This window comes from Geotrypetes seraphini, chromosome 1 (assembly GCF_902459505.1).
Source record: "Geotrypetes seraphini chromosome 1, aGeoSer1.1, whole genome shotgun sequence".
Taxonomy (NCBI): Eukaryota; Metazoa; Chordata; class Amphibia; order Gymnophiona; family Dermophiidae; genus Geotrypetes; species Geotrypetes seraphini.
The window spans coordinates 27770504-27794579 of NC_047084.1; the positions used below are offsets into that span (position 1 = coordinate 27770504).

The 24076-nt window shown below is 44.0% G+C and overlaps 1 protein-coding gene across 1 annotated transcript in view; it reads right to left on the minus strand.

Moving 5' to 3' along the window:
- Window positions 1-1211: 1211 nt before the first annotated feature.
- Window positions 1212-24076, minus strand: part of ANKRD31 (ankyrin repeat domain 31) — an 85388-nt gene continuing 62523 nt past the window's right edge. The window contains exons 7-9 of the mRNA XM_033957546.1: window positions 7107-7228; window positions 4926-5081; window positions 1212-1390 (exon numbers count right to left, since the gene is read on the minus strand). Of these exons, the coding sequence (XP_033813437.1) occupies window positions 1212-1390; window positions 4926-5081; window positions 7107-7228 (457 nt within the window). The remainder of the gene's footprint in view (window positions 1391-4925; window positions 5082-7106; window positions 7229-24076) is intronic.

Below are 24076 nucleotides of genomic sequence, written 5' to 3' on the forward strand. Positions count from 1 at the left end.
TGTAGCTACCTTCTCCTTTGATTATTGTGACATTATGCACTGTTCACCAATTGATGCCATGTGGCAGTGCCACTGGTTCCGCGATATCCCTAAAACTAAAGATATATACATCTGTGTTACTGACTCATATTGGAGGATAATTGTGCATCCTGGGGAGTGGTAGGGTAGTTTTGATCCACATGTATACATAGATGCAATTGTGGACCCAAGAGGAGTCCCCGATGAGTTCAAGACTTGAGATCAGGTTAAGGCTGGTTTTGAGTCCCTTATCCCCCTCATCACTATCAATAAGAATGTTGATTGGATTACATTTATTATAATCAGCAACGCTTTGTGAACTATACCAGGGATGCCTTGCAAGGTATTGCTGATCAGTTAGGCCCCATTTCTCAGATGACTTTTCAAAACCACATGGCCCTAGATATGATCCTTGCTGAGAAAGGAGGTGTCTGTAAATTTCTTCCTGCCACTTCCTCTTGTTGCACCTTCATTCCTGACAACACAGGTCCTACGGTTAAGGTTACTTTGGCTATCAAGAAATTAGATGACCTTTCTGCTGAGCTTAAGCGAAACTCTGGTTTGTCTAATCCTTGGGATCAGTATTTTGGCTGGATGCAGGGATGGGTTAAAGACCTTATTATTATTGTAATCTCTATTATCATTTGCATCCTTATTGCTTATGTGCTTTTTAAATTGTTTATGAGTTGCATTGCTCGTATCAGTGCTTCTAAACCCCCTCCTCGAAAGACTGTTGTGGCAGCAATTCTTACATGCTGCTGGCAATCTTTTCAAGACAGCAGCGGGAGCCTAGCTTGCTCCCTAATGCTGGCATTGTCAAGGGTGCCCTGCTGCTGGGTGGGTCTGAGCCCAAAGTGAGTAGGTCCAGGCCCTTCTGTGGCTATTCACCTGATGTTAATGACAAGGAATAAATGGTTTTGAAATTTTCTTCAGTTGGCCCATTTAAAAACTTGATGGGGTTGTACAAGTCCCTGAGAACCACAAATTAATTTTCAAAAGGAAACTGCCTACAGACCATATTTAGTCTTCCCCATTCCTTTTTGCCATTATGCATACTGGGAAACAGCACATGAACATTTGGTCATTAAAGGGGAAGTAACTTGCATTTAAAAACCAATCATTTTACAAATTCTGTCGCACAGAGAGTGATTAATGAAATCTTCAATTAATCATAAGCAGATTTTTCCTTACTTTCACACTTTAACTCTAATATAAAATAGATTATGTACCTCGTAATACCCCTCTTTAGCTGCATCATGTATTGGTGTAATTTGTCCAGATCCTCTGCAATTAACATCAGCCCCAGCTTCTAACAACACTTTAACTATTTTATAAAAGCCTGCTGCACTAGCTTCATGTAGTGCTGTCCAGCCTGTAATAAATAAAAACCAAATCTTAACATTAGCTATTTTATATTTGACAAGTTTATCTGAATTCATTTAAATACATAGAGGGGCATAATCAAAAAAAGTCTAATCAAGGGCAGGGGGTTAGATGAAGAGGTATGTTTTTATTACTTTTCTAAAGTTGAGGAGTCCTTCAAGGGATCTAATCTGTGGTGGCAGTCGATTCGTGGCTCGGTGTGAAATGGGAGTAGGACCGTAGTTTGGCGGTTTGCAGTTGAAGGGCACAACCAGGGAGTGTTTTGAGGTGTATTTCATCCTGGGAACAATATAGTGCAATATATTCTAACTCTCTCATTTGTTTCTTAGGCTTCTGGCATTTGCATACAGACATTTCAACAGTGTTTGTCATATCTAATTACAATTTGCTCAGTAGTTGGCATAGATAATTTGCAATCTTTAAAGTCATCCTGCTCTGTATTTAAGGACATCTGGTCTACTGTGGACTGTATGGCAATCTCACTATCAGGATGCTCTGTCTTCCCTTTTAATGATGATATCTTTTAAAGATACTTTATCCTGAACCATGCTTTTTTGAGCGACTATCGGCTTTCCCCCAGTTTCTAGTTTAAAAGCTGTTCCATCTCAAGTTTCAAGTTTATTTTTGACTTGTTGGATCGCTTAATTTAATTTGCTAAGCGATTTACAGATAAAAATATATATAACAGATCTCCTTTTATATACTGACATCAGCAGCCTGGTTCCACCCTAGTTAAGGTGGAGCCCATCTTTGCAGAACAGGTGCCAGGTGGAGTGTGAGAAAGTAAGAGGAAGACTTGCTGCAGTCCTCTATAGGCATGATCTGCTGACACTTTATAAAATCCATTTTAATTTAAATGCCTAAGAGACCTATATATATCTACTGAAGTTTGCACAGTTTAATTTTCTTTGCCACTTTATTCTTTGACAGTTGATATATATCTTAATACAGTATCTCTGCAATTATTTTGCTGGTACTTACCAACGGAGAAAGTATCACAGAGGTCTCGGTGGGTGAAACTTTGCCCTCCAGTGACCACAATATGATATGGTTCAATCTCAGGAAAGGTTTCACGAAATCTACCACATTGACCAAGGTTCTCAAGTTCAAGGACACAAACTTCCAGGACATGGGAGACTTCGTTCACCAGGCGCTACAAACCCAAGCAGATACCGACAGCGTGGAAGAAATGTGGTCAACTTTGAAAACCACCATACAGGAAGCAACAAACCGCTATGTTAAATCAGTAAGCAAACGGAGTAGGAACAACAAGCCACAGTGGTTCTCTATGGAGATCTCAGACCTCATCAAAGAGAAGAAAAAAGCATTCATCTCTTACAAACAATCAGGGACACAGGACTCCAGAGTAGATTATCTGACCAAATCAAGAGCCGTCAAAGCGGCAGTTAGAGAGGCCAAATTCCGCATGGAGGAGTCTCTAGCAAAGAATATCCAAAAGGGAGATAAATCCTTCTTCAGGTATATTAGTGACAGGAAAAAGAACTCGGGTGGGATAGTACGACTCAGAAAACCAGACGGAGACCATGTGGAGACGGACTCGGAAAAGGCCCAACTGTTAAATGAATACTTCTGTTCAGTCTTCACCCGCGAGGTGCCGGGAATCGGCCCTCAACCACATACAAGGATTAAATCAGTAGACCTGTTTAGTAATTTCAAATTTACACCCAGCAGCGTCTACTGCGAGCTGTCAAAAATCAAGGTCAACAAGGCAATGGGGCCTGACAACCTACACCCTAGGGTACTCAGGGAGTTGGGAGATGTCTTGGCGGAACCACTATCCGCGCTCTTTAATCTCTCCCTTAGTACAGGTAATGTCCCGATGGACTGGAAGATGGCTAACGTCATTCCACTACACAAGAAAGGCTCCAGGGTGGAGATGGCAAACTACAGACCAGTGAGTCTCACTTCAATAGTGAGCAAACTAATGGAAACCCTAATCAAACACCAAATGGATAGGATCATGGACGAGGAGAATCTGCGGGATCCCCGCCAACATGGATTTACTAAGGGGTGATCGTGCCAATCCAACCTGATCGGCTTCTTTGACTGGGTGACGAGGAAGCTGGATGTTGGTGAGTCCCTGGACATCGTCTACCTGGATTTCAGCAAAGCATTTGATAGCGTGCCACACCGCAGGTTGCTGAACAAGATGAGTTCCTTAGGTTTGGGCGACACTTTAACCAAATGGGTTGGGAACTGGCTTGGAGGTAGGCTTCAGAGGGTGATGGTGAATGGCACTCCCTCCGAGATGTCGGAGGTGATAAGTGGAGTGCCACAGGGCTCCGTCCTGGGCCCGATCTTGTTCAACATCTACATAAGAGACCTGACAGAAGGCCTTCGAGGTAAAATAACATTGTTTGCCGATGATGCCAAACTGTGCAATGTAGTGAGCAAAAGCACAACAGACAAAAAAGCAATGACAGACGATATGGTGCATGACTTACTTCTGCTGGAGCACTGGTCTAGGTCCTGGCAACTCAGTTTCAATGCCAAAAAATGCAAAGTCATGCACCTGGGAAGCCAGAATCCATGCAAGATCTACACCCTAAATGGCGAGATCCTGACAAGAACTGTAGCAGAAAGAGACTTGGGAGTGATTGTCAGGGAAGACATGAAGTCGGCAAACCAAGTGGAGCAAGCTTCATCCAAAGCAAGGCAAATCATAGGTTGCATACGCAGGAGTTTCATCAGCCGTAAACCTGAAGTCATTATGCCACTGTATAGATCCATGGTGAGACCGCACCTGGAGTACTGTGTGCAATTCTGGAGGCCGCATTACCGCAAAGATGTGCTGAGACTGGAGTCGGTCCAGAGGATGGCCACCAGGATGGTCTCGGGACTCAGTGAGCTCCCGTACGAGGAGCGGTTGGGGAATTTGCAGCTCTACTCACTCGAGGAGCGTCGAGAGAGGGGAGATATGATCGAGACATTCAAATATCTCACGGGCCGCATCAAGGTGGAAGAAGACATCTTCTTCTTCAAGGGTCCCGCGGCAACAAGGGGGCATTCGTGGAAAATCAGGGGCGGGAAACTGCACAGTGACACTAGGAAGTTCTTCTTCACTGAAAGGGTGGTTGATCGCTGGAATAGTCTTCCACTTCGGGTTATTGAGGCCACCAGTGTGGCGGATTTTAAGGCTAGATGGGATAGACATGTGGGATCTATCCGCAAAGATAGATAGCGAGGATCACTGGAGTGGGCAGACTTGATGGGCCGTGGCCCTTATCTGCCGTCTATTTCTATGTTTCTATGACCTTTTTTTTAGCATGTTGTCATGCCCTAGCCCCTCTCACATTATCCTCCCCAAACAGCTTAGCCACCAACTGCTTATGATATAATTTACTGAATCTGGTTTTTAGAGCCAGCTATGGATCTTGCTGTGTATCAGAAAACTGCAAATTTGTATCACAGCCACAAAGACAGGGTGATAAATGCATCTGGTTGCTTGATACTTTTGTTAACAACACTTAATAATTAATTATATAATTGGAACACCAATTTACCAGCATAGTCCTGCACATTTATATTTGCACCTGCTTTTATCAATGTACATGCATGATTAGCATCTCCTTCCATGGCTGCTTTATGCAATTGTGTTTCACCAAATATATTCCTCCGGTTGATAATCCCAAGTGACAAGGATTGGCAGGTTTCATTTCCTGAAAAATATAATGAATGTCTGGGGGAAATTCTATAAGGAGCTGCGTAGATTTAAACAGCATGTTTGTGCATAAATGACAGTATTCTAGTTATTAATGTGTGTATAAACACAAATTTGTCCCATGTGTTAAAGGGCAATAATACATGTTAGATTGCCATAATACAAGGTACCATAGAATACATAGTAATGAGATGTGAACTTAATAACATGGATTGTAGCAAATGCCACTTGTGAAGAAACCTATGAACTGTATTTTGAATGTAAAGTAGGCAATCAAGACAAAAGCTGAGCTCTCCATATTTGTTGTGCATCATGTGCAGTTAATATTAATTAACTATACATGAAGCAAAAGAAATATGGGGAGCCCAGATTTGGTCCTGATAATCAAGTTTACATCCAGAATATAGATCACAGGCTGCCTTCACCAATGGAGTCATGGTTCTTCTTTGCCCCTTTAGATAGAACTCAGTGCAAATGTAGCAAAAAGTGTCAGCATGATTGTTATATTTCTATGAAATTTTCAGTTTAATTAACAATTAGGATATGTAATAACTAGATATAATAGAAGTCTATAAAATATTGAGTGGAGTGGAATGGGTAGATGTGCATTGCTTGATTACTCTTTCCAAAAATACTAGGAATACAAAGCATGCAATGAAGCTACTAAATAGCAGATTTAAAACAAACCAGAGAAAATATTTCTTCACTCAACATGTAATTAAATTCTGGAATTCATTGCCAGAGAATGTAGTGAAAGCAGTTAGTTTAGCAAGGTTTAAAAAAAGGTTTGGATAATTTCCTAATAGTCCATAAGCCATTATTAAGATGAACTTGGGAAATCCACTGATTATTTCTAGGATAAGCAGCATAAAATCTATTTTACAGTTTGGGATCTTGCCAGATACTTGTGACCTGAGATGGCCACTGTTAGAAACAGGATAGTAGGATTTACGGACTTTCAGTCTGTCCCAGTATGACAACTGTTCTATTCTTATGTTATTTCAAACAAATTTGTACCTATAGTGGTGGAATATAGGGTAGGCTTTCTGGAAAAACTTGGGCTCAAAATAACAGAAACTGATTGAATCTTCTTTTACATTACTATCAAGAGGATTTCTCTAGGGTCAGAATGGGAGGTTGCATTCTGAGCATGTTGCCAAATTTGTCAGAAATGACTTGGAGGTTACATTCTGAGCACGTTGCCAAATTTGTCAGAAATGACTTGGTTCTCCCAATAATGAATTTCAGTAAAGATCAGTGAAGTACATTATATTGGACTCTGGTCTAAAGCTAAGAATTACCCAACTGTAGTGGAGATGCATCATTTTCAGAACAGTTGTATTCATTGTTCAATTGTATATAATTAAGTTGTAGCCCTTAATTTTACATTTATAACACATATTTGACTGGTGGGCAGACTAAATGGACCGTTTAAGTTTTTATCTGCTGTCATTTACTATGTTACTATATTCAGTGGTAATTCTGTGGAATGAATTGGGAATATGTGGAGTTTTGGAGGTACACAACCTATAGTTTTGGAGAATGATTAAAAAAAACTAAGCCCTTCTGTATTTCTGTAATCTCGTGGATTTTAAGGCCCATATTCTATAAACGGCACCTTAACTTAGGTGCCAGTAGGCGCCCTACTGGTACCTAAGTGCAAAATGCCATTTAAAAGCACTTTTAAAACAAATTTCAAGGCACCTACCAGTGCCTAAAAACATGGCACCAGAATCGTGCCTATGGAGGCACTTTACAATACCTATTGCCACAGTAGGCGTGGATGCCAGAAGTGGTGTTGGGTGCCATAAAGCACCTCTGTAGGCACGATTCATGTCAAAGGTAGGCACCAGAAATGTAGGCTTTGAAAACCCTGGCCTACATTTATGGTTCCTACCTTTCCTAAAGGTTTGATTCTACAAATGGTGACAATGGCGCCATTTATAGAATCTGGGCCTTAATGTTTCTTCTTAATGCTGAACAGAAAGATCACCATGCTTTGCTTTCAAAACTAATTTCTAACCTGTCTCAGCTGAACATCTCTTTGGCTGTAAGCCTTTCTTATGGCAGGTATCCTCAGAGTGAAAAGCTTTTTTACTAAGAGTTAATTTGTTTTTATCAGGCTTTGCAACTGCATGCTTCTCTCTGTAAAAAAATATTTAAAGCATTCAGTCCCGTTATGAAACTGTTTCTCCCTCTTCTATAACTTTGTGATTTGTGTCATTTTTATACACTTGAACAATAAGCACTTGGTGCATGCTCAGTGCTAGTCTATAAATGATATGAACAACTCAGTGCATAAAAGCAAGGGCATTCACAGGGGAGGAACATGAGTGAGTATGTGTGGGACCAACATGCATGTGTATGTACACAACTTGCAGAAGACTACAAGTTATGCACTAAAATGGCACATTTAGGCATGTGCATTTACGCCTGCTATTGACATGGCACAAGTGGGTATGCCTAAATGTAGGTGCTTTGATATTGATTTATGCTATAACAGAATCTTAGCACCAAGGTGCCATTATAGAAAATAAGTGCTCAATATCTAGGTGCATGTTGTTGTTGTTAGGTGCTATCAACTCATGCTCGAGTCCTAGCGACTTGATGAATTGCGGATCTAAAAAGAAATTGGTTTTGTGCTAGTCCAGAAAGATCCTCCAGCATCATCCCCATGGTTGTCTTCAACATGTACAGCCATCTTATTACAGGTCATCCTCTTCCTAGTTCCTTCAATCTTCCCAAACATGATGTCCTTCTCTAGTGATCTCTCTCTTCTGATAGTGCATAAAAAAAATCGATATTCAATCCATGGCAGGCTGATCTAATCTTGGATATTGAATGCCAGGGCATGCACAACTCTTGGCATTGAATATCAAGTATACTCACCAACCTGGAAGTTAACTGTACCTGATTAACTCACTGCATAAAGTCAGAATACCTGATTTGCTGTCCTAACTTTATGCAGTTACTGAGCCAGTTAGTGAACTAGTCCTTTTAGGCACAGGCTGCTAGGATATTTAGTGACACTTTGCACAAACAATTCATATGGTCAGAAGCCTCTCCAAGTCATTTAAATCACTTTGAATATTGACTCTACACCTTTTATTAGCTGCAAGATATGAAAATGGTATACTTTCAGGTACAATAGGTATTTTTCTGTTCTTGGAGGGCTCACAATCTAAGAGGTTCTTTTACTAAAGGGCATTAAGCACTTAATGTGCGGTTAGCACATGCAAACAGCACTCTCTAAAATTGAAAGGGGATAGATTCCATACGAACGTAAGGAAGTTCTTCTTCACCCAGAGAGTGGTAGAAAACTGGAACGCTCTTCCGGAGTCTATCATAGGGGAAAACACTCTCTAGAGATTCAAGACAATGTTAGACAAGTTCCTGCTGAACCGGAACATGCTCAGGTAGGGCTAGTCTCAGGGCACTGATCTTTGATCAGAGGGTCGCTGCATGAGCGGACTGCTGGGCACGATGGACCACTAGTCTGACCTAGCAGCGGCAATTCTTATGTTCTTATGTTCACAGAAACATATTAAAACATGTTTGTAAGTACTAACCTGCACATTTCTAATTTAAAAAAAATATTTTTGGGAGAGAGTGTATGGTATGGGCAGGAAATGGGCTTTTCAACATTATCCAGCGTGAGTGTTATGATTAGTGCATGATAAATGTATAAGTTAATGTTAAATAAGAAATAGTAAGTGATACCACTTTAACTCCTAGCAGGAATCAAATACAGTGCATCAATGAAAGATTAATAATAATAATAATTTTATTTTTGTATACTGCCATACCCAGGGAGTTCTAGGCTGTTCACAGCATTTAATCAAAAAATACAAACACTGAGATCATTGTGGTTGGCAGGTTAGGGTGTACAATATAAGAAGAGGAATAGGAAGTGGTTACAGGCCATAAGTGGAAGGGTAACAGTAGTAAAGAGGAGAGGTAGTCAAAAGAAGAAGTAGAAGGATGCATTAAGAGTTTAATCTGTGGAATAATTGCGTTTTGAGCTGCTTTCTGAAGTCAAGATAGGAGGGGGCATTAAGCACGATGTGGGCGTGCCATGGATTCAGTTTAGCTGCCTAAAAAGAAAAGATTTTGTCAAGGAACCTTTTGAAGCAACATAGTTTTAATGAGGGAAAGGCAAACAGGTGAATTATGCGGGAGCTCTTATTGTTGTAATTTAAATTAAAATGTGGGTTAAGATAACATGGTGACATACCAAGTACTGTTTTGTAGCAGATGCATGAGAACTTGAATAGGATTCAAAAGGTAACCAGTGTAGTTTAAAGTAGAAAAGGGTGACATGTTCCCATTTGTTCAAGCCAAAGATGAGGCGGACAGCAGTATTCTGAATCAGCTTCAGTTTCCTGATGGTTTTCTTAAAGGCACCCAGGCAGTATGCTCCCGCGGCGGCCCCCCAGGTCCATGGCCTGTAAGTGCTTCTAACCTAAAATGTTCATACCCTATTCACCTAATGTCCTGTAAGTAACCCTCTATCTATGAACATTTAAGTTTACAATGTTTGAATAATAATGTTCATATATGATCAAAAGACTCTCGTCAATTGTAATTGCTTTTCAAAGAGAATGTAACGTCTTGCTTTGGAGCCAACGCTATTTTTATCTATTGTGTGTGGAGCAGTGTCTCATCATTCACAGAGTTGGATAAGAGTGCCTGAGACAGGCAAAAGAGAGAAAGAAAAATTGTTTCAAAAAATAGTTAAATAAGGTTGTCATATTATTTAATAGTTATGGAAGAACAATAAAAATAACATATGTAAAAGAAACATTTTTCTATTGCGCCGATATAGCCGATGTAGCATTATATACTAAAGATGACATTAAAGTCACCAGAATCACAGATGTACGGTACACTGGGGAATCCCTTTGGGTAAATTTGGCCAGAGGGAAGGACAAATGCCTGTATCTTGGTGTAGTATACAGACCCCCAAGACAACAGGATGACCAAGATATGGAATTAATTGGAGATATAGAGAATATCACCTTGCGTGGGGACACAGTATTGTTAGGTGATTTCAAATGCCTGATGTGGATTGGGTCACGCTTTCCTCTGCTTCAGGCAGCAGCAGGAGGCTATTAAACTCCTTGAAGGGAGCAAGACTAAGGCAACTGGTGTTGGAACCAACAAGGGATCAGGCAATCCTAGACCTGATACTTACCAATGAAGAAAGTGTCACAGAGGTCTCGGTGGGCGACACATTGGCCTCCAGGGACCACAACATGGCATGGTTCAATCTCAGGAAAGGTTTCACTAAATCTACCACACTGACCAAGGTCCTTAAATTCAAGGACACAAACTTCAACGACATGGGGAACTTCGTTCACCAGGTGCTACAAAGCCAAGCAGAAACCGATAACGTGGAAGAAATGTGGTCAACTATGAAAGCCACCATACAGGAAGCAACAAATCGCTATGTTAAATCGGTAAGTAAACGGAGTAGGAACAATAAGCCACAGTGGTTCTCTGCGGAGATCTCGGACCTCATCAAGGAGAAGAAAAATGCATTCATCTCTTACAATCAATCAGGGAAACAGGACTCCAGGGAAATTTATCTGGCCAAGTCAAAAGCAGTCAAAACAGCAGTTAGGGAGGCCAAATTCCGCATGGAGGAGTCTTTAGCAAGGAACATAAAGAAAGGAGATAAATCCTTTTTCAGGTATATCAGTGACAGGAACAAGAACTCAGGTGGGATAGTACGCCTCAGGAAACCAGAGGGAGACTATGCAGAAACGGACTCGGAAAAAGCCCAACTGTTAAATGAATACTTCTGCTCAGTCTTCACCCGCGAGGCGCCGGGACTTGGTCCTCAGCTGCAGACAAGGGTTGACTCAGCTGATCCGTTTAGTAATTTCGAGTTTACGCCCAGCAGTGTCTACTGTGAGCTGTCAAAGCTCAAGGTTAACAAGGCCTGACAACCTACACCCCAGGGTGCTCAGGGAGTTGTGTAATGTCTTGGCGGAACCGCTATCCGCGCTCTTCAATCTCTCCCTTAGTACAGGTAACGTCCCGTTGGACTGGAAAATGGTTAACGTCATTCCACTTCATAAGAAAGGCTCCAAGATGGAGACAGCAAACTACAGACTGGTGAGTCTCACATCAATAGTGGAAACTCTAATCAAACGCCAATTGGATACGATCATGAATGACGAGAATATACGGGATCCCCGTCAACATGGATTTACTAAGGGGAGATCCTGCCAATCCAACCTGATCGGCTTCTTTGACTGGGTGACGAGAAAGCTGGATGTTGGGGAGTCCCTGGACATCGCATACCTGGACTTCAGCAAAGCATTCGATAGTGTACCACATCGCAGGTTGCTGAGCAAGATGAGTTCTATAGGATTGGGCGACACGTTGACGAAATGGATTGGGAACTGACTTGAGGGTAGGCTTCAGAGGGTAGTGGTGAATGGCACCCCCTCCGAAACGACGGAGGTGATCAGTGGAGTGCCACAGGGCTCCGTCCTGGGCCCGATCCTGTTTAACATCTACATAAGAAACTTGGCAGAAGGGCTCCGAGGTAAAATAACATTATTCGCTGATGACGCCAAACTAAGCAATGTAGTGGCCAAGAGTACAACAGACAAAAATTCAATGCCCGACAACATGATGCACGACCTACTACTACTGGAGCGCTGGTCTAGGTCCTGGCAACTCAGCTTCAATGCCAAAAAATGCAAAGTCATGCACCTGGGCAGCCAAAATCCATGCAAGACTTACACCCTAAATGGTGAGATCCTAACAAGAACTGAAGCAGAATGTGACTTAGGGGTGATCGTCAGTGAGGACATGAAGGCTGCCAATCAAGTGGAGCAAGCTTCCTCCAAAGCAAGGCAAATCATAGGTTGCATACGCAGGAGTTTCGTCAGCCGTAAGCCTGAAGTCATTATGCCATTGTATAGATCCATGGTGAGACCACACCTGGAGTACCGTGTGCAATTTTGGAGGCCGCATTGCCGAAAAGATGTGCTGAGACTAGAGTCGGTCCAGAGAATGGCCACCCGGATGATCGCGGGTCTCAAGGATCTCCCATACGAGGAAAGGCTGGATAAGTTACAGCTCTACTCACTCGAGGAACGCAGAGAGAGGGGAGACATGATCGAGACGTTCAAGTATCTCACGGGTCGCATCGAAGTGGAAGAAGATATCTTCCTTCTCAAGGGTCCCACGGCAACCAGAGGGCACCCGTGGAAAATCAGGGGAGGGAAACTGCACAGAGACACCAGGAAATTCTTTTTCACTGAAAGAGTGGTTGACCGCTGGAACAATCTTCCACTTTAGGTCACTGAGGCCAGCAGCGTGCCTGATTTTAAGGCCAAATGGGATAGACACGTGGGATCTATTCACTGAGTTAGGTGGGGAAGGGTCATTGCAGTGGGCAGACTAGATGGGCCGTGGCCCTTATCTGCCGTCTATTTCTATGTTTCTATGTTTCTAAATTTATCTGTATTAATTTGTTGTTTTCTACTACTACTATTAATTATTTCTATAGCGCTACCAAATGCATGCAGCGCTGTTCCGAGTCACACAGAGTAAGAAAACAGTCCCTGCTCAAAAGAGCTTACAATCTAAACAGGCAAGACAGACAAACAAGATGTCATGGATACAGTTAAGGGGAACAGTTAATCAGCTGGCTGGGTTGGAGGGCAGAGGAGTAGGGTTAAGGATTGAAAGCTATATCAAAAGGTGGGTTTTCAGTCTGCTTTTAAACAAAGGAAGGGGCTTCACGGACAAACTCGGGTAATTTATTCCAGGCATAAGGGGGCAGCTAGATGAAAGGAATGAAGTCTGGAATTGGCAGTGGAGGAGAAGGGTAACGTTAAGATTGACTTATCTGAGGAATGTATAAGGAGATGTATAAGGAAAGAGAAGTGAGGAGAGATATTGAGGGGCAGCAGAATGAACACTTTGTAAGTCAGCAATAAGATCTTGAACTGTATGTAATGGCAGATAGGGAGCTAGTGAAGTGACTTAAGAAGAGGGGTGGCATGAACACAGTGAGGTTGGTAGAAGATGAGTTGCACAGCAGAGTTTTGCACAGATTACAAGGGGGAGAGGTGACACTGAGGGATACCAGTTAGGAGTAGATTGCAGTAATTTAAGTGTGAGGTTACAAAAGCTTGGACAAGGGTCCGGGTAGTGTGCTCAGAGAGGAAGGGGTGAATTTTGGTGATATTGAAGAGATAGAAGCAACAGGTCTTAGCAGCATGTTGGATATACGTAGAAAATGAGAGGTCAGAATCGAAGACGACTCCAAGGTTGTGAGCAGAGGAGACTGGAACAATGATAGTATTATTTACAGAGATGGAGAAAGGAGGAGGAGGAGCAGAGGGTTTAGGAGGAAAGAGCAGCAGATAAGTCTTGGACATATTTAGCTTCAGATGACGGCAGGACATCCAGGCAGCAATGTCAGCCAAACAAGCAGAGATTTTTTCTTGGACTTTAGGTGAAATTTCAGGTGTAGAGAGGTAGAGCTGGTAGTCATCAGTTTTCAATGATAAATTTACAACTTGACAAACTCCACACACTGTGTTGGGTATGGCACCTGTAAATCACTCTATCTTTACTAAAACGAACCTCAGAAATATCTATCAAATATACAGGCACTTTTGGTAATGCATACAAGCATTCACCAGGCCTCAGTCAGCCACAAGAGCTGAGATATATCAATCATAGGTTCCTTCTCAAACATGAGAAAAACCTGTGCGGCCTCGATTGCAGAGCATAAATATTTAGGTGCACATTAGTTTTCTTCACACTTTAGATCAACTCACTGATTTTTTGAGAAGTCATAGCGTTTGGACACTGGTTAAGCACTTCCCCTGATGAAGCCATTCTGAAGTGAAATGGACAGGCCGGGGTTCTGCTGGGAGCAAGCTAAGTGCTTTTTCTAAACTCATTTTTGATGCTTAAAAGTGGTTCATATTATAAAGAAATTAGTGAACGTATTATTACAACGCTGCTAGCTATTTTCTGAACTAATGAGTGTTTAGTGATTAAGGACACATGTACAAATACATGATTGAGTTAAAAATAAAAAATATAGAAAGAAGCAGGGTTTTTTTGACCAATGATGATGTTCATAGCACCATTAAAGTGTTTGCACTTGGGTGTTTGAGGTCTTTCACCGTATTTTTGCATTAAACAGATATAACTATATCCACCACTTTACTGAACTCCCTCCTGCCCCCCCCTACCGAAAGCAATCCCTGGCAGAAGGAGTGCCCAATTCCTTCTGCCAGAACCCCCTGAGCAACCCCTGGCAGGAGTGCCCAATTCCTCCTGCCAGAAGCCCACTGAAACAACCCCCCCACCCAACCGCGATAGGCAGAAGGGATGCCCACTCCCTCTTGCCACAACACCCGCCCGAAACATAAGAAAATAAGAATTGCCGCTGCTGGGTCAGACCAATGATCCATCCTGCTCAGCAGTCCGCTCATGCAGCAGCCCCAAGGTCAAGACCAGTGCTCCAAATGAGTCCAGTCTCACCAGTTTAGCATAAACTTGTCCAACTTTGTCTTGAAACCCTGGAGGGTGTTTTCTCCTATAACAGACTCCGGAAGAGCATTCCAGTTTTCTACCACTCACTGGGTGAAGAAGAATTTCCTTATGTTTGTACGGAATCTATCCCCTTTCAACTTTAGAGAGTGTCCTCTCATTCTCTCTACCTTGGAGAGAGTGAACAGTCTGTTTTTCTCTACTAAGTCTATTCCCTTCAGTATTTTGAATGTTTCAATCATTTCCCTTCGCAGTCTCCTCTTTTCAAGGGAGAAGAGGCCCAGTTTCTCTAATCTCTCGCTGAATGGCAACTCCTCCAGCACCTTATCCATTTTAGTCGCCCTTCTCTGGACCCTTTCGAGTAGTACCGTATCCTTCTTCATGTATGGCGACCAGTGCTGGACGCAGTACTCCAGGTGAGGGCGCACCATGGCCTGGTACAGTGGCATGATAACCTTCTCAGATCTGTTCGTGATCCCCTTCTTGATCATTCCTAGCATTCTGTTCGCCCTTTTCGCCTCCATAGCACATTGTGCAGATGGCTTCATGGACTTGTCGAACAGAACTCCCAAATCCCTTTCCTGGGAGGTCTATCCAAGTACCGCCCCGGACATCCTGTATTTGTGCATGAGATTTTTGTTCCCGACATGCATCACTTTGCCCTTATCCACAATGAACCTCATTTGCCATGTCGATGCCCATTTCTCGAGCTTGATTATGTCCCGTTGCAGATCTTCGCAATCCCCCTGTGTCTTCACTACTCTGTATAACTTTATATCGTCCGCAAATTTAATCACCTCACTCGTCGTACCAATGTCCAGATCGTTTATAAAGATGTTGAAGAGCACAGGTCCAAGCACTGAGCCATGCGGCACCCCGCTGGTGACGCTCTTCCAGGCTGAGAATTGTCCATTTACCCCCACTCTCTGTTTCCTATGCTCAAGCCAGTTTTTAATCCACTTGAGTATTTCACCCTCAATTCCATGGCATGCAATTTTCCGAAGTAGTCGTTCATGTGGAACTTTGTCGAACGCCTTCTGAAAATCCAGATATACAATGTCAACCGGGTCGCCCTTGTCTATCTACCTGTTTACTCCCTCAAAGAAGTGCAGCAAGTTCGTCAGGCAAGATCTGCCTTTACTGAAACCGTACTGGCTGGTCCTCATCAGATCGTGTCCGTCAAAGTGATTAATGATGCGGTCCTTTATCAGCGCCTCTACCATCTTTCCCGGTACCGAAGTCAGACTCACCGGTCTGTAGTTTCCTGGATCTCCCCTCGAACCTTTTTTGAAGATCGATGTAACATTCGCCACCTTCCAATCTTCCGGAATCTTTCCCGATTTGATCGACAGATTGGCTATTAGTTGAAGCAGTTCAGCTATAGTCCCTTTCAGTTCCTTGATGACCCTCGGATGGATGCCATCCGGTCCTGGGGATTTGTCGCTCTTAAGCTATCAATCTGCTTGCATACTTCTTCTAGACTGACCGTCAACCGTGTCAGTTTCCCATCTTTTTTCCAGCATATAGCCTGATGGGTTCCGGTATGCTGTGGATATCCTCTTCAGTAAACATCTCCCACCCGGTGCCCACTCCTCCATCCACCGACCCCTCCCACCCGCCCAGTGATCCCCCTAAAGGGGAGACCACCACCCCCAACTCCCCCCTTGTACCTTGTAAACAGAAGGTTCAGCTAGAGGGAGGCATACACCCTTCAGCTGGCAGGCCTGCCACTGGAAAATGGCAGGCCTTCCCCTTTTCGGTGCATTCTGGGATGCACAGGGAGAAGCCTAAGGCCCTGATTGGCAAAGATGTCTAAAGCCCCTCCTATAGGAGGTGTCTTAGGCACCTGGGCCAACCGGAGTCTTAGTCCTACTTCCCAGTGCATTCTGGGATGCACCGGAAGTGACCTAAGACTCTGATTGGCCAGATACCGGGTAGGTGGAGGGATGCTTGCCAGTTGGGGGGGTCGGTCAGTCGCCGAGTGGGTGTTTCGGGTGGGGTATTCTGGCAGGAGGGAGTGGGCATCCCTCCTCCTATTACAGTTGGGGGGGTGTTTCAGGGGGGTGTTCTTGCAGGAGGGAGTGGGCATCCCTCCTGTCTCCTGCCTATCACAGTTGGGTAGGGGGTATTTCGAGGGGTTTTGGCAGGAGGAATTGGGCACTCCTCCTGCCGGTGATTGCTTGGGGGATTCTGGCAGGAGGAATTGGGCACTCCTCCTGATGGGGAATGCTTTGGGGGAGGGTGGCAGGAGGGTCACCTAAGCTCACCTAAGGCCACTTCTGGGCAAAACCATGCCCACGCCTAGCCTTGGGGGAGCTTAAGCGTCCCTACATGTCTCCCTCAACCGCGACAGATGTCTATGGTGTAGGCGGCCTGCCTCGGGGTGTTTTTATTTAAAAGCATGCATTCCAAAGTGGAGAAAAGAGGCCCAAAGGCCCATCTGAGGTACAAAAAAGAAAAGAAAAATTTTTTTTCAGATCGAGATTAAAAAAAAAAGAAAGTTGAAGGGCAACAAAGAAAAACGTTGATGGGACAGTAACGCGATTTTGGACAGAGTCCAAAAAAAAAAATAGGACTTTGCTCCACAGAAAATGAAGAACTGAGGTACTGCGAGCCGACATCAGGTGGTAAGGCACTCATGCACAAACTGTGCAGGCAGTCACGAAGTTTCTAAAAACTTAAAGTGGCAATACACTCTTCACACTGTCCATACCGGGCTCTATGGATAAGGTGACCATACGTCCCATTTTCAATGGGTCTCTGTGCAGACAGAAGAGGACTTCCAGCAACCCCATAATGAAGACATCATGCAAGAACTGACAAGTCTGAGGAAAGAAATGCGACGGCTTAGGAGTATCCGGGAGAACGAGGCATTCATCGATGAAGTCCTTCAGGAACTGTCTCAAGTCTCCAAGCAAGTGCACGAAGACAGGTCCATCCTAGAGACACCAGAACAGACCAGACATGCAACATTTGAAGAGACGACTGGGGTACAAGAAGAGACTCGAGACGATGACACCTGGCAACTAGTCACCTCGGCAAGCAAACACAGAAGGCTGTCCTTCTCTTGGTTCTCTACAAGCAAGCATAGCAACATCACATTGACACCACAGATCACCTTGAGCAACAGATTTCAGCCACTACAGGAAAGAGCCACCAACGGAACTTAGGAGGATATACAGGAAGATATCCAGGAGACCCGGCAGATGACCCCAACCCAACAAGCAACAAATCAGCACCCCCCCAAGAAGCGCAGAGTGGTTGTCATTGGGGACTCTATGCTACGGGGAACTGAAGGACCAGTATGCAGACCAGATCTACAATCAAGGGAGGTTTGCTGTCTACCAGGAGCTAGGATCCGAGATGTGACTACCTGCATAGGAAAAATAATCAAGCCCCATGATCACCACCCGATGCTCCTCATCCACATTGGGACAAACAACACGGCCAGGAACACACCAGAGAAGATAACAGAAAACTTCAGAGCCCACGGAGAGAAGCTGAAGCAAATGGATGCACAGGTGGTCTTCTCCTCCATTATACCAGTAAGAGACAAGGGGAGAACAAGAGAAGAACGGATCCAGAGAACTAATGAATGGCTAAGAGGATGGTGCAAAGAAATGAACTTCGGCTTCCTGGACCATGGAGAAGCACTTCAGGGAATGCAGGGACCAGATGGCTTACACCTAACCAGAAGAGGAAAGCATGTCCTAGGCCGACGCCTGGCATACTTGCTCCGGAAGGCTTTAAACTAGGTGAGCTGGGGGAGGGGACTCACTCTCACACTAGTAGGGTAAGTAATTCCATCTTGAAACCAAAGGTAAGTAGGGTAAGTAAACCCATCTTGGAACCAGAGGTAAATAAACGCGCGTATACCAAAGGAGAAAGAAAAATTACCGGAGGGGACAAAGGCACAACCGAGGGAAGCAAATTACCTCACGTAAATACAAAGGGAGACAAAGCAGGAGACAGAGACTTCACCTTGGGTTCGGAGATAGGGGACATAAGATATCACGAGGGCGACAAGGACAAGATCAATGAGGACATCCTGTCTCGGTCAGAAAGCGGTAGACACAAACAAACAGAATGGAAAGCCGTGTATGCTAATGCCCATAGCTTAGGCAATAAAACCCTGGAACTGGAAACAGAAATGAGAAATACAGACCTTGATGTGGTGGCGATATCAGAGACATGGTTCTCAGAAACCCATGGATGGGACATGGTTATACCAGGATACAACTTACTCCGTTGCGACATGGAAGGCAAATCAGGAGGAGGAGTAGCTCTATACATCAGGGAAGACATTAAGGCTACTAAAATCACGGACATCATATATAAAGGGGAATCCCTCTGGGTGAACCTTGCCAGGGGCACTAATAAATGCCTGTATCTTGGTGTTGTATACAGGTCACCAAGGCAAGGGGATGATGTAGGCGACGGACTAATCGAAGACATTGAGAAAATCACACTGCAGGGGGACACAGTGCTGGTGGAAGACTTCAATATGCCCTATGTGGACTGGGACAAACTTACCGCTACAAACAGCGGCAGCAAGAGGCTACTAGACTCCATGTGAGGAGCAAGCCTCAAGCAGTTGGTACTAGAACCCATCAGGGATCGGGCAATCCTGGACCTGTTACTCACCAACGGAGACAGCGACACAGAAGTAGCGGTGGGAGAAACCTTGGGCTCCAGTGACCACAACATAGTGTGGTTCCACCTGAAGAAAGGAGCCACTAGATCAAATACATCAACTAAGGTCCTTAATTTTAAAAGAACCGATTTTCAAAGCATGGGTGACTATGTCAACAAAAAACTGCATATGCAAAACACATCAGACAGTGCTGAGGTACTATGGTCGGCCCTAAAATCAACCCTACAAGAAGCAACCAACATATATCACCATTCTCATAAACTCCGCCCTTCAGTCGGGCCATTTCTCCCCAGAAATGGGTCATCGCCTTGACCCCACTACTGAAAAAATCTGACCTTGACCCTTCCATACCATCCAGCTATCGCCCAATTGCAAATATCCCTCTCCTAACCAAGATGCTAGAGTCCATCATTTCTTCCCAACTCTCATCATACTTAGAGAGATTCTCTATTCTTTTACCCTATCAATATGGCTTTCGTCCTAACTTCAGCACCGAATCCCTACTGTCTTCCCTGATTTCAAGGGTTCAACAACTTCACTCTCGAAACAAGTTCGCCGTTCTCCTACAATTTGACCTTTCTGCTGCTTTCGACGTTGTTCACCATGATATTCTTGTTTACCAACTCTCTGAGATAGATATCAACTCCACAGTCCTAGGTTGGTTCTCTAAATTCCTCCGCTCTCGTTCTTACATTGTTAACATGAATGGCACCTCATCCTCCCCCTGGAAACCAAATTGTGGAGTCCTGCAAGGCTCTCCACTATCCCCTATCCTTTTCAACATCTATATGTCCTCCCTAAAACTCCTCCACCTATCCCCCTTGAAACAATTTACACTTATGCAGACGACATCCTCGTCCTCCTCGAGACCGATTCAAACCTCACCAACCTGTCTCAGAACATATCCTCTTGTATAATGAACCTACAATCCTGGGCCCACACTGTGCAAATGAAATTGAATGAGTCCAAAACAAGATTTCTTTGGCTCGGTCCAAAACTAGATCGCCTACCCACCTCCATCCCACTACCCTCTGGCTCCTCTCTGCAGCTTGAGTTCTCAAGCAAGGTCTTGGGCATCATCATTGATTCCACATTGTCCTTCAATGACCACCTCCAATCCTTGGTAAAAAAATGCTTTTTCAGCCTTCACATGCTGAGGAAAGTAAGATCCTGCTTCCATCAAAAACATTTTACCCTCCTTGTCCAATCCATCATCCTCTCCAGATTGGACTATTGCAACTCTATCTACTTAAGCCTAACTAAGAAAAACCTCCACAGACTCCAACGGATTCAGAATGCCGCGGCCAAGCTCATCTTCGCTAAAAGTAAATTTGACCATGTCTCCCCGCTCTTGGCCAAGCTCCACTGGCTTCCGATAATCGCCAGGGTCCACTATAAATGCGCCTGTTTAACTTTCAAAATCCTATATGGTATCCTCCCTCCCTTTATCCCTCTTTCTTGGAATTCCTCAAACTCTAATACCACCAGATCCTCCCACAAATTAAAACTATCCTTCCCCTCGCTAAAAGGCATTTTCCACACAGGAAAGCTAGGGACCTCCCTCCACTTCAAAATCACTGAGCTCTAGAACAACCTTACCTCCCCTCTTCGGAACTTGAGCTCTCTCCAAGTTTTCCGCAAACATCTGAAAACCTGGCTTTTCTCAAAAAATGTAAGTCTCCCTCCAACTTAGGAATCAAGGAAACTCATATATCTTGGCATCCCAAGTCCTCTAAATTTTCTTCACACTTCTACCTCTAACCCTCTGTTGTAGTTCCTTCCTATTTCTCCTACTGTAAACCGCGTCGAGCTCTACGAACATGGAGATGATGCGGTATACAAACCTAAGGATTAGATTAGATATATATAAAAACCGTGAGCAAGCAATGCAGAATAATTAAACCACAGTGGTTCTCTGAGATTTCAGAACTAGTAAAACAAAAGAAAAATGCTTTCATGACCTACAAACAGTCACAACTACCGGAAGCAAAAGAAACCTATATGATGAAATCTAGGAAAGTTAAAACATCAGTTAGAGAGGCCAAACTCCAGATGGAAGAAAATATAGCTAGGCAGGTTAAAAAGGGAGATAAATCCTTTTTCAAGTACGTCAGCGACAGGAAGAAGAACACAAGTGGCATCAGGCACATTAAAAAAATCTGACGGTAACTTCGCAGACTTGGATGCAGACAAAGCAGAACTGCTAAATAACTACTTCTGCTCGGTATTCACTTGTGAAGCACCGGGATCTGGACCTCAGCTACAGACAATGGAGAGCTTGAAGGATCCATTCCGGGACTTTTAATTTACCCCGAGCAGTGTCTACCAAGAACTGACAAAATTAAAAATCAATAAAGCTTTGGGTCTGGATAATTTACACCCCAGAGTGCTTCTAGAATTGAGAGATATCCTGGTGGAGCCGTTAGCCGAGATTTTCAATTTATCCCTTAGCAAAGGAAAAGTTCCCTTGGACTGGAAAATCGCCAACATTATTCCTCTTCACAAAAAGGAATGCAGGTCAGAGGCTGAGAATTACAGACCGGTAAGTCTCACTTCAATAGTGTGTAAACTAATAGAGACAATGATCAAAAACAGATTACATAGAAACATAGAAGATGACGGCAGAAAAGGGCTACAGCCCATCAAATCTGCCCACTCTGCTTACCCACCCTCTGTCTATGCCCTAATGACCCAATTTCCTTATCTTGACCCTCGTAGGGATCCCATACGGGTATCCCATTTATTCTTAAAGTCTGGCACGCTGTCTGCCTCGATCACCTGCACTGGAAGCTTGTTCCAATGATCAACCACTCTCTCTGTGAAGAAATACTTTCTGGTGTCGCCATGAAATTTTCCGCCCCTGAGTTTGAGCGGGTGCCCTCTTGTGGCCGAGGGTCCCTTGAGAAAGAAAATATCATCTTCCACTTCGACACGTCCCGTGAGGTACTTAAATGTTTCGATCATGTCTCCCCTCTCCCTACGTTCCTCGAGAGTGTAGAGCTGCAATTTGTTCAGTCTCTCTTCGTACGAGAGACCCTTGAGCCCCGAGATCATCCTGGTGGCCGTCCGCTGAACCGATTCAATTCTGCGCACATCTTTACTGTAATGTGGCCTCCAGAATTGCACACAGTACTCCAGATGAGGTTTCACCATGGCCCTGTACAACGGCATTATGACTTCAGGCTTTCGGCTGAAGAAACTTCTGTTGATACAACCCAATATCTGCCTTGCCTTAGATGAAGCCTTCTCCACTTGATTGGCAGTTTTCATGTCTGCACTGATGATTACTCCAAAATCTCGTTCTGCTGAAGTCCTAGTTAAAGTTTCTCCGTTCAAGAAGTACGTCCTGCATGGATTTCCGCTTCCGAGGTGCATGACCTTACATTTCTTAGCATTGAAGCCTAGCTGCCAGGTTGAGGACCAACTTTCCAATGTAAGCAGGTCCTGCGCTATATAATTCTGTAAACTGCATTCACTTACTATATTACATAGTTTGGCGTCATCGGCGAATAGTGTTATTTTACCTTGAAGCCCTTGAGTCAGATCCCCTATGAATATGTTGAAAAGGAGTGGACCCAGGACCGAGCCCTGCGGCACTCCACTGGTCACCTCCGATGTTTTAGAGAGGATACCATTAACCACCACCCTCTGAAGACTGCCACTCAGCCAATCATTGACTTAGTTAGTGTCTCTCCTAACCCCATCGATTCCATCTTGCTTAGCAGCCTGCAGTGTGGGACACTGTCAAAAGCTTTACTGAAGTCCAGGTACATGACGTCCAAAGACTCTCCCAAGTCCAACTTTCTTGTTACCCAGTCAAAGAAGCTGATGAGATTGGATTGGCAGGACCTACTGTTGGTGAATCCATGCTGACTGGGATCCCGAAGATTCCCTTCATTCAAGATCGTGTCCAATTTGCTTTTAATTAGTGTGTCCATGAGTTTGCACACTATTGATGTGAGACTCACCGGTCTATAATTCGCAGCCTCTGCCCTGCAACCCTTTTTATGCAGAGGAACGACATTAGCTAATTTCCAGTCCAGGGGAACTTTCCCCTTACTTAGGGAGAGATTGAATAGCTCAGCCAACGGTTTCGCCACGTTTCTGGACGAGGAAAAATTAAGGGACCCCCACCAACATGGTTTTACAAAGGGAAGATCATGTCAATCCAACCTGATAAGCTTCTTTGACTGGGTAACAAACAAGCTGGAAAGGGGGGGGGAGTCCCTTGACATCGTGTACTTGGACTTTAGTAAAGCTTTTGATAGTGTTCCACACCACAGGTTATTGAACAAGATGAACGCGATGGGACTAGGAGGAACGCTGACTGCATGGGTAGAAGACTGGCTTAGCGACAGTGATGGTAAACGGTACTCACTCTAAATCGTCCAAAGTGACCAGTGGAGTGCCGCAGGTAGTCAAGGCAAAATTGCGTTATTTGCCGACGATGCTAAACTATGCAACGTTGTGAGCAGGGCAACCGTGCAAAACACTATGGAACAAGACCTACTTTTGCTTGAACAATGGTCCAGTACTTGGCAACTAAACTTTAACGCCAAAAAATGTAAGGTGATGCATCTTGGCAGTGGGAATCCTTGCACTACATACACCCTAAATGGAGAAAATTTAACAAAAACTGAAGTAGGAAGGGACTTTGGAATAATCATCCGTGAAGACATGAAGGCTGCAAATCAGGTGGAGAAAGCCTCAAAAAAGGCTAGACAAATGCTTGGCTGCATCAGAAGAAGCTTTATCAGCCGAAAACCCGAAGTTATAATGCCATTATACAGATCCATGGTGAGACC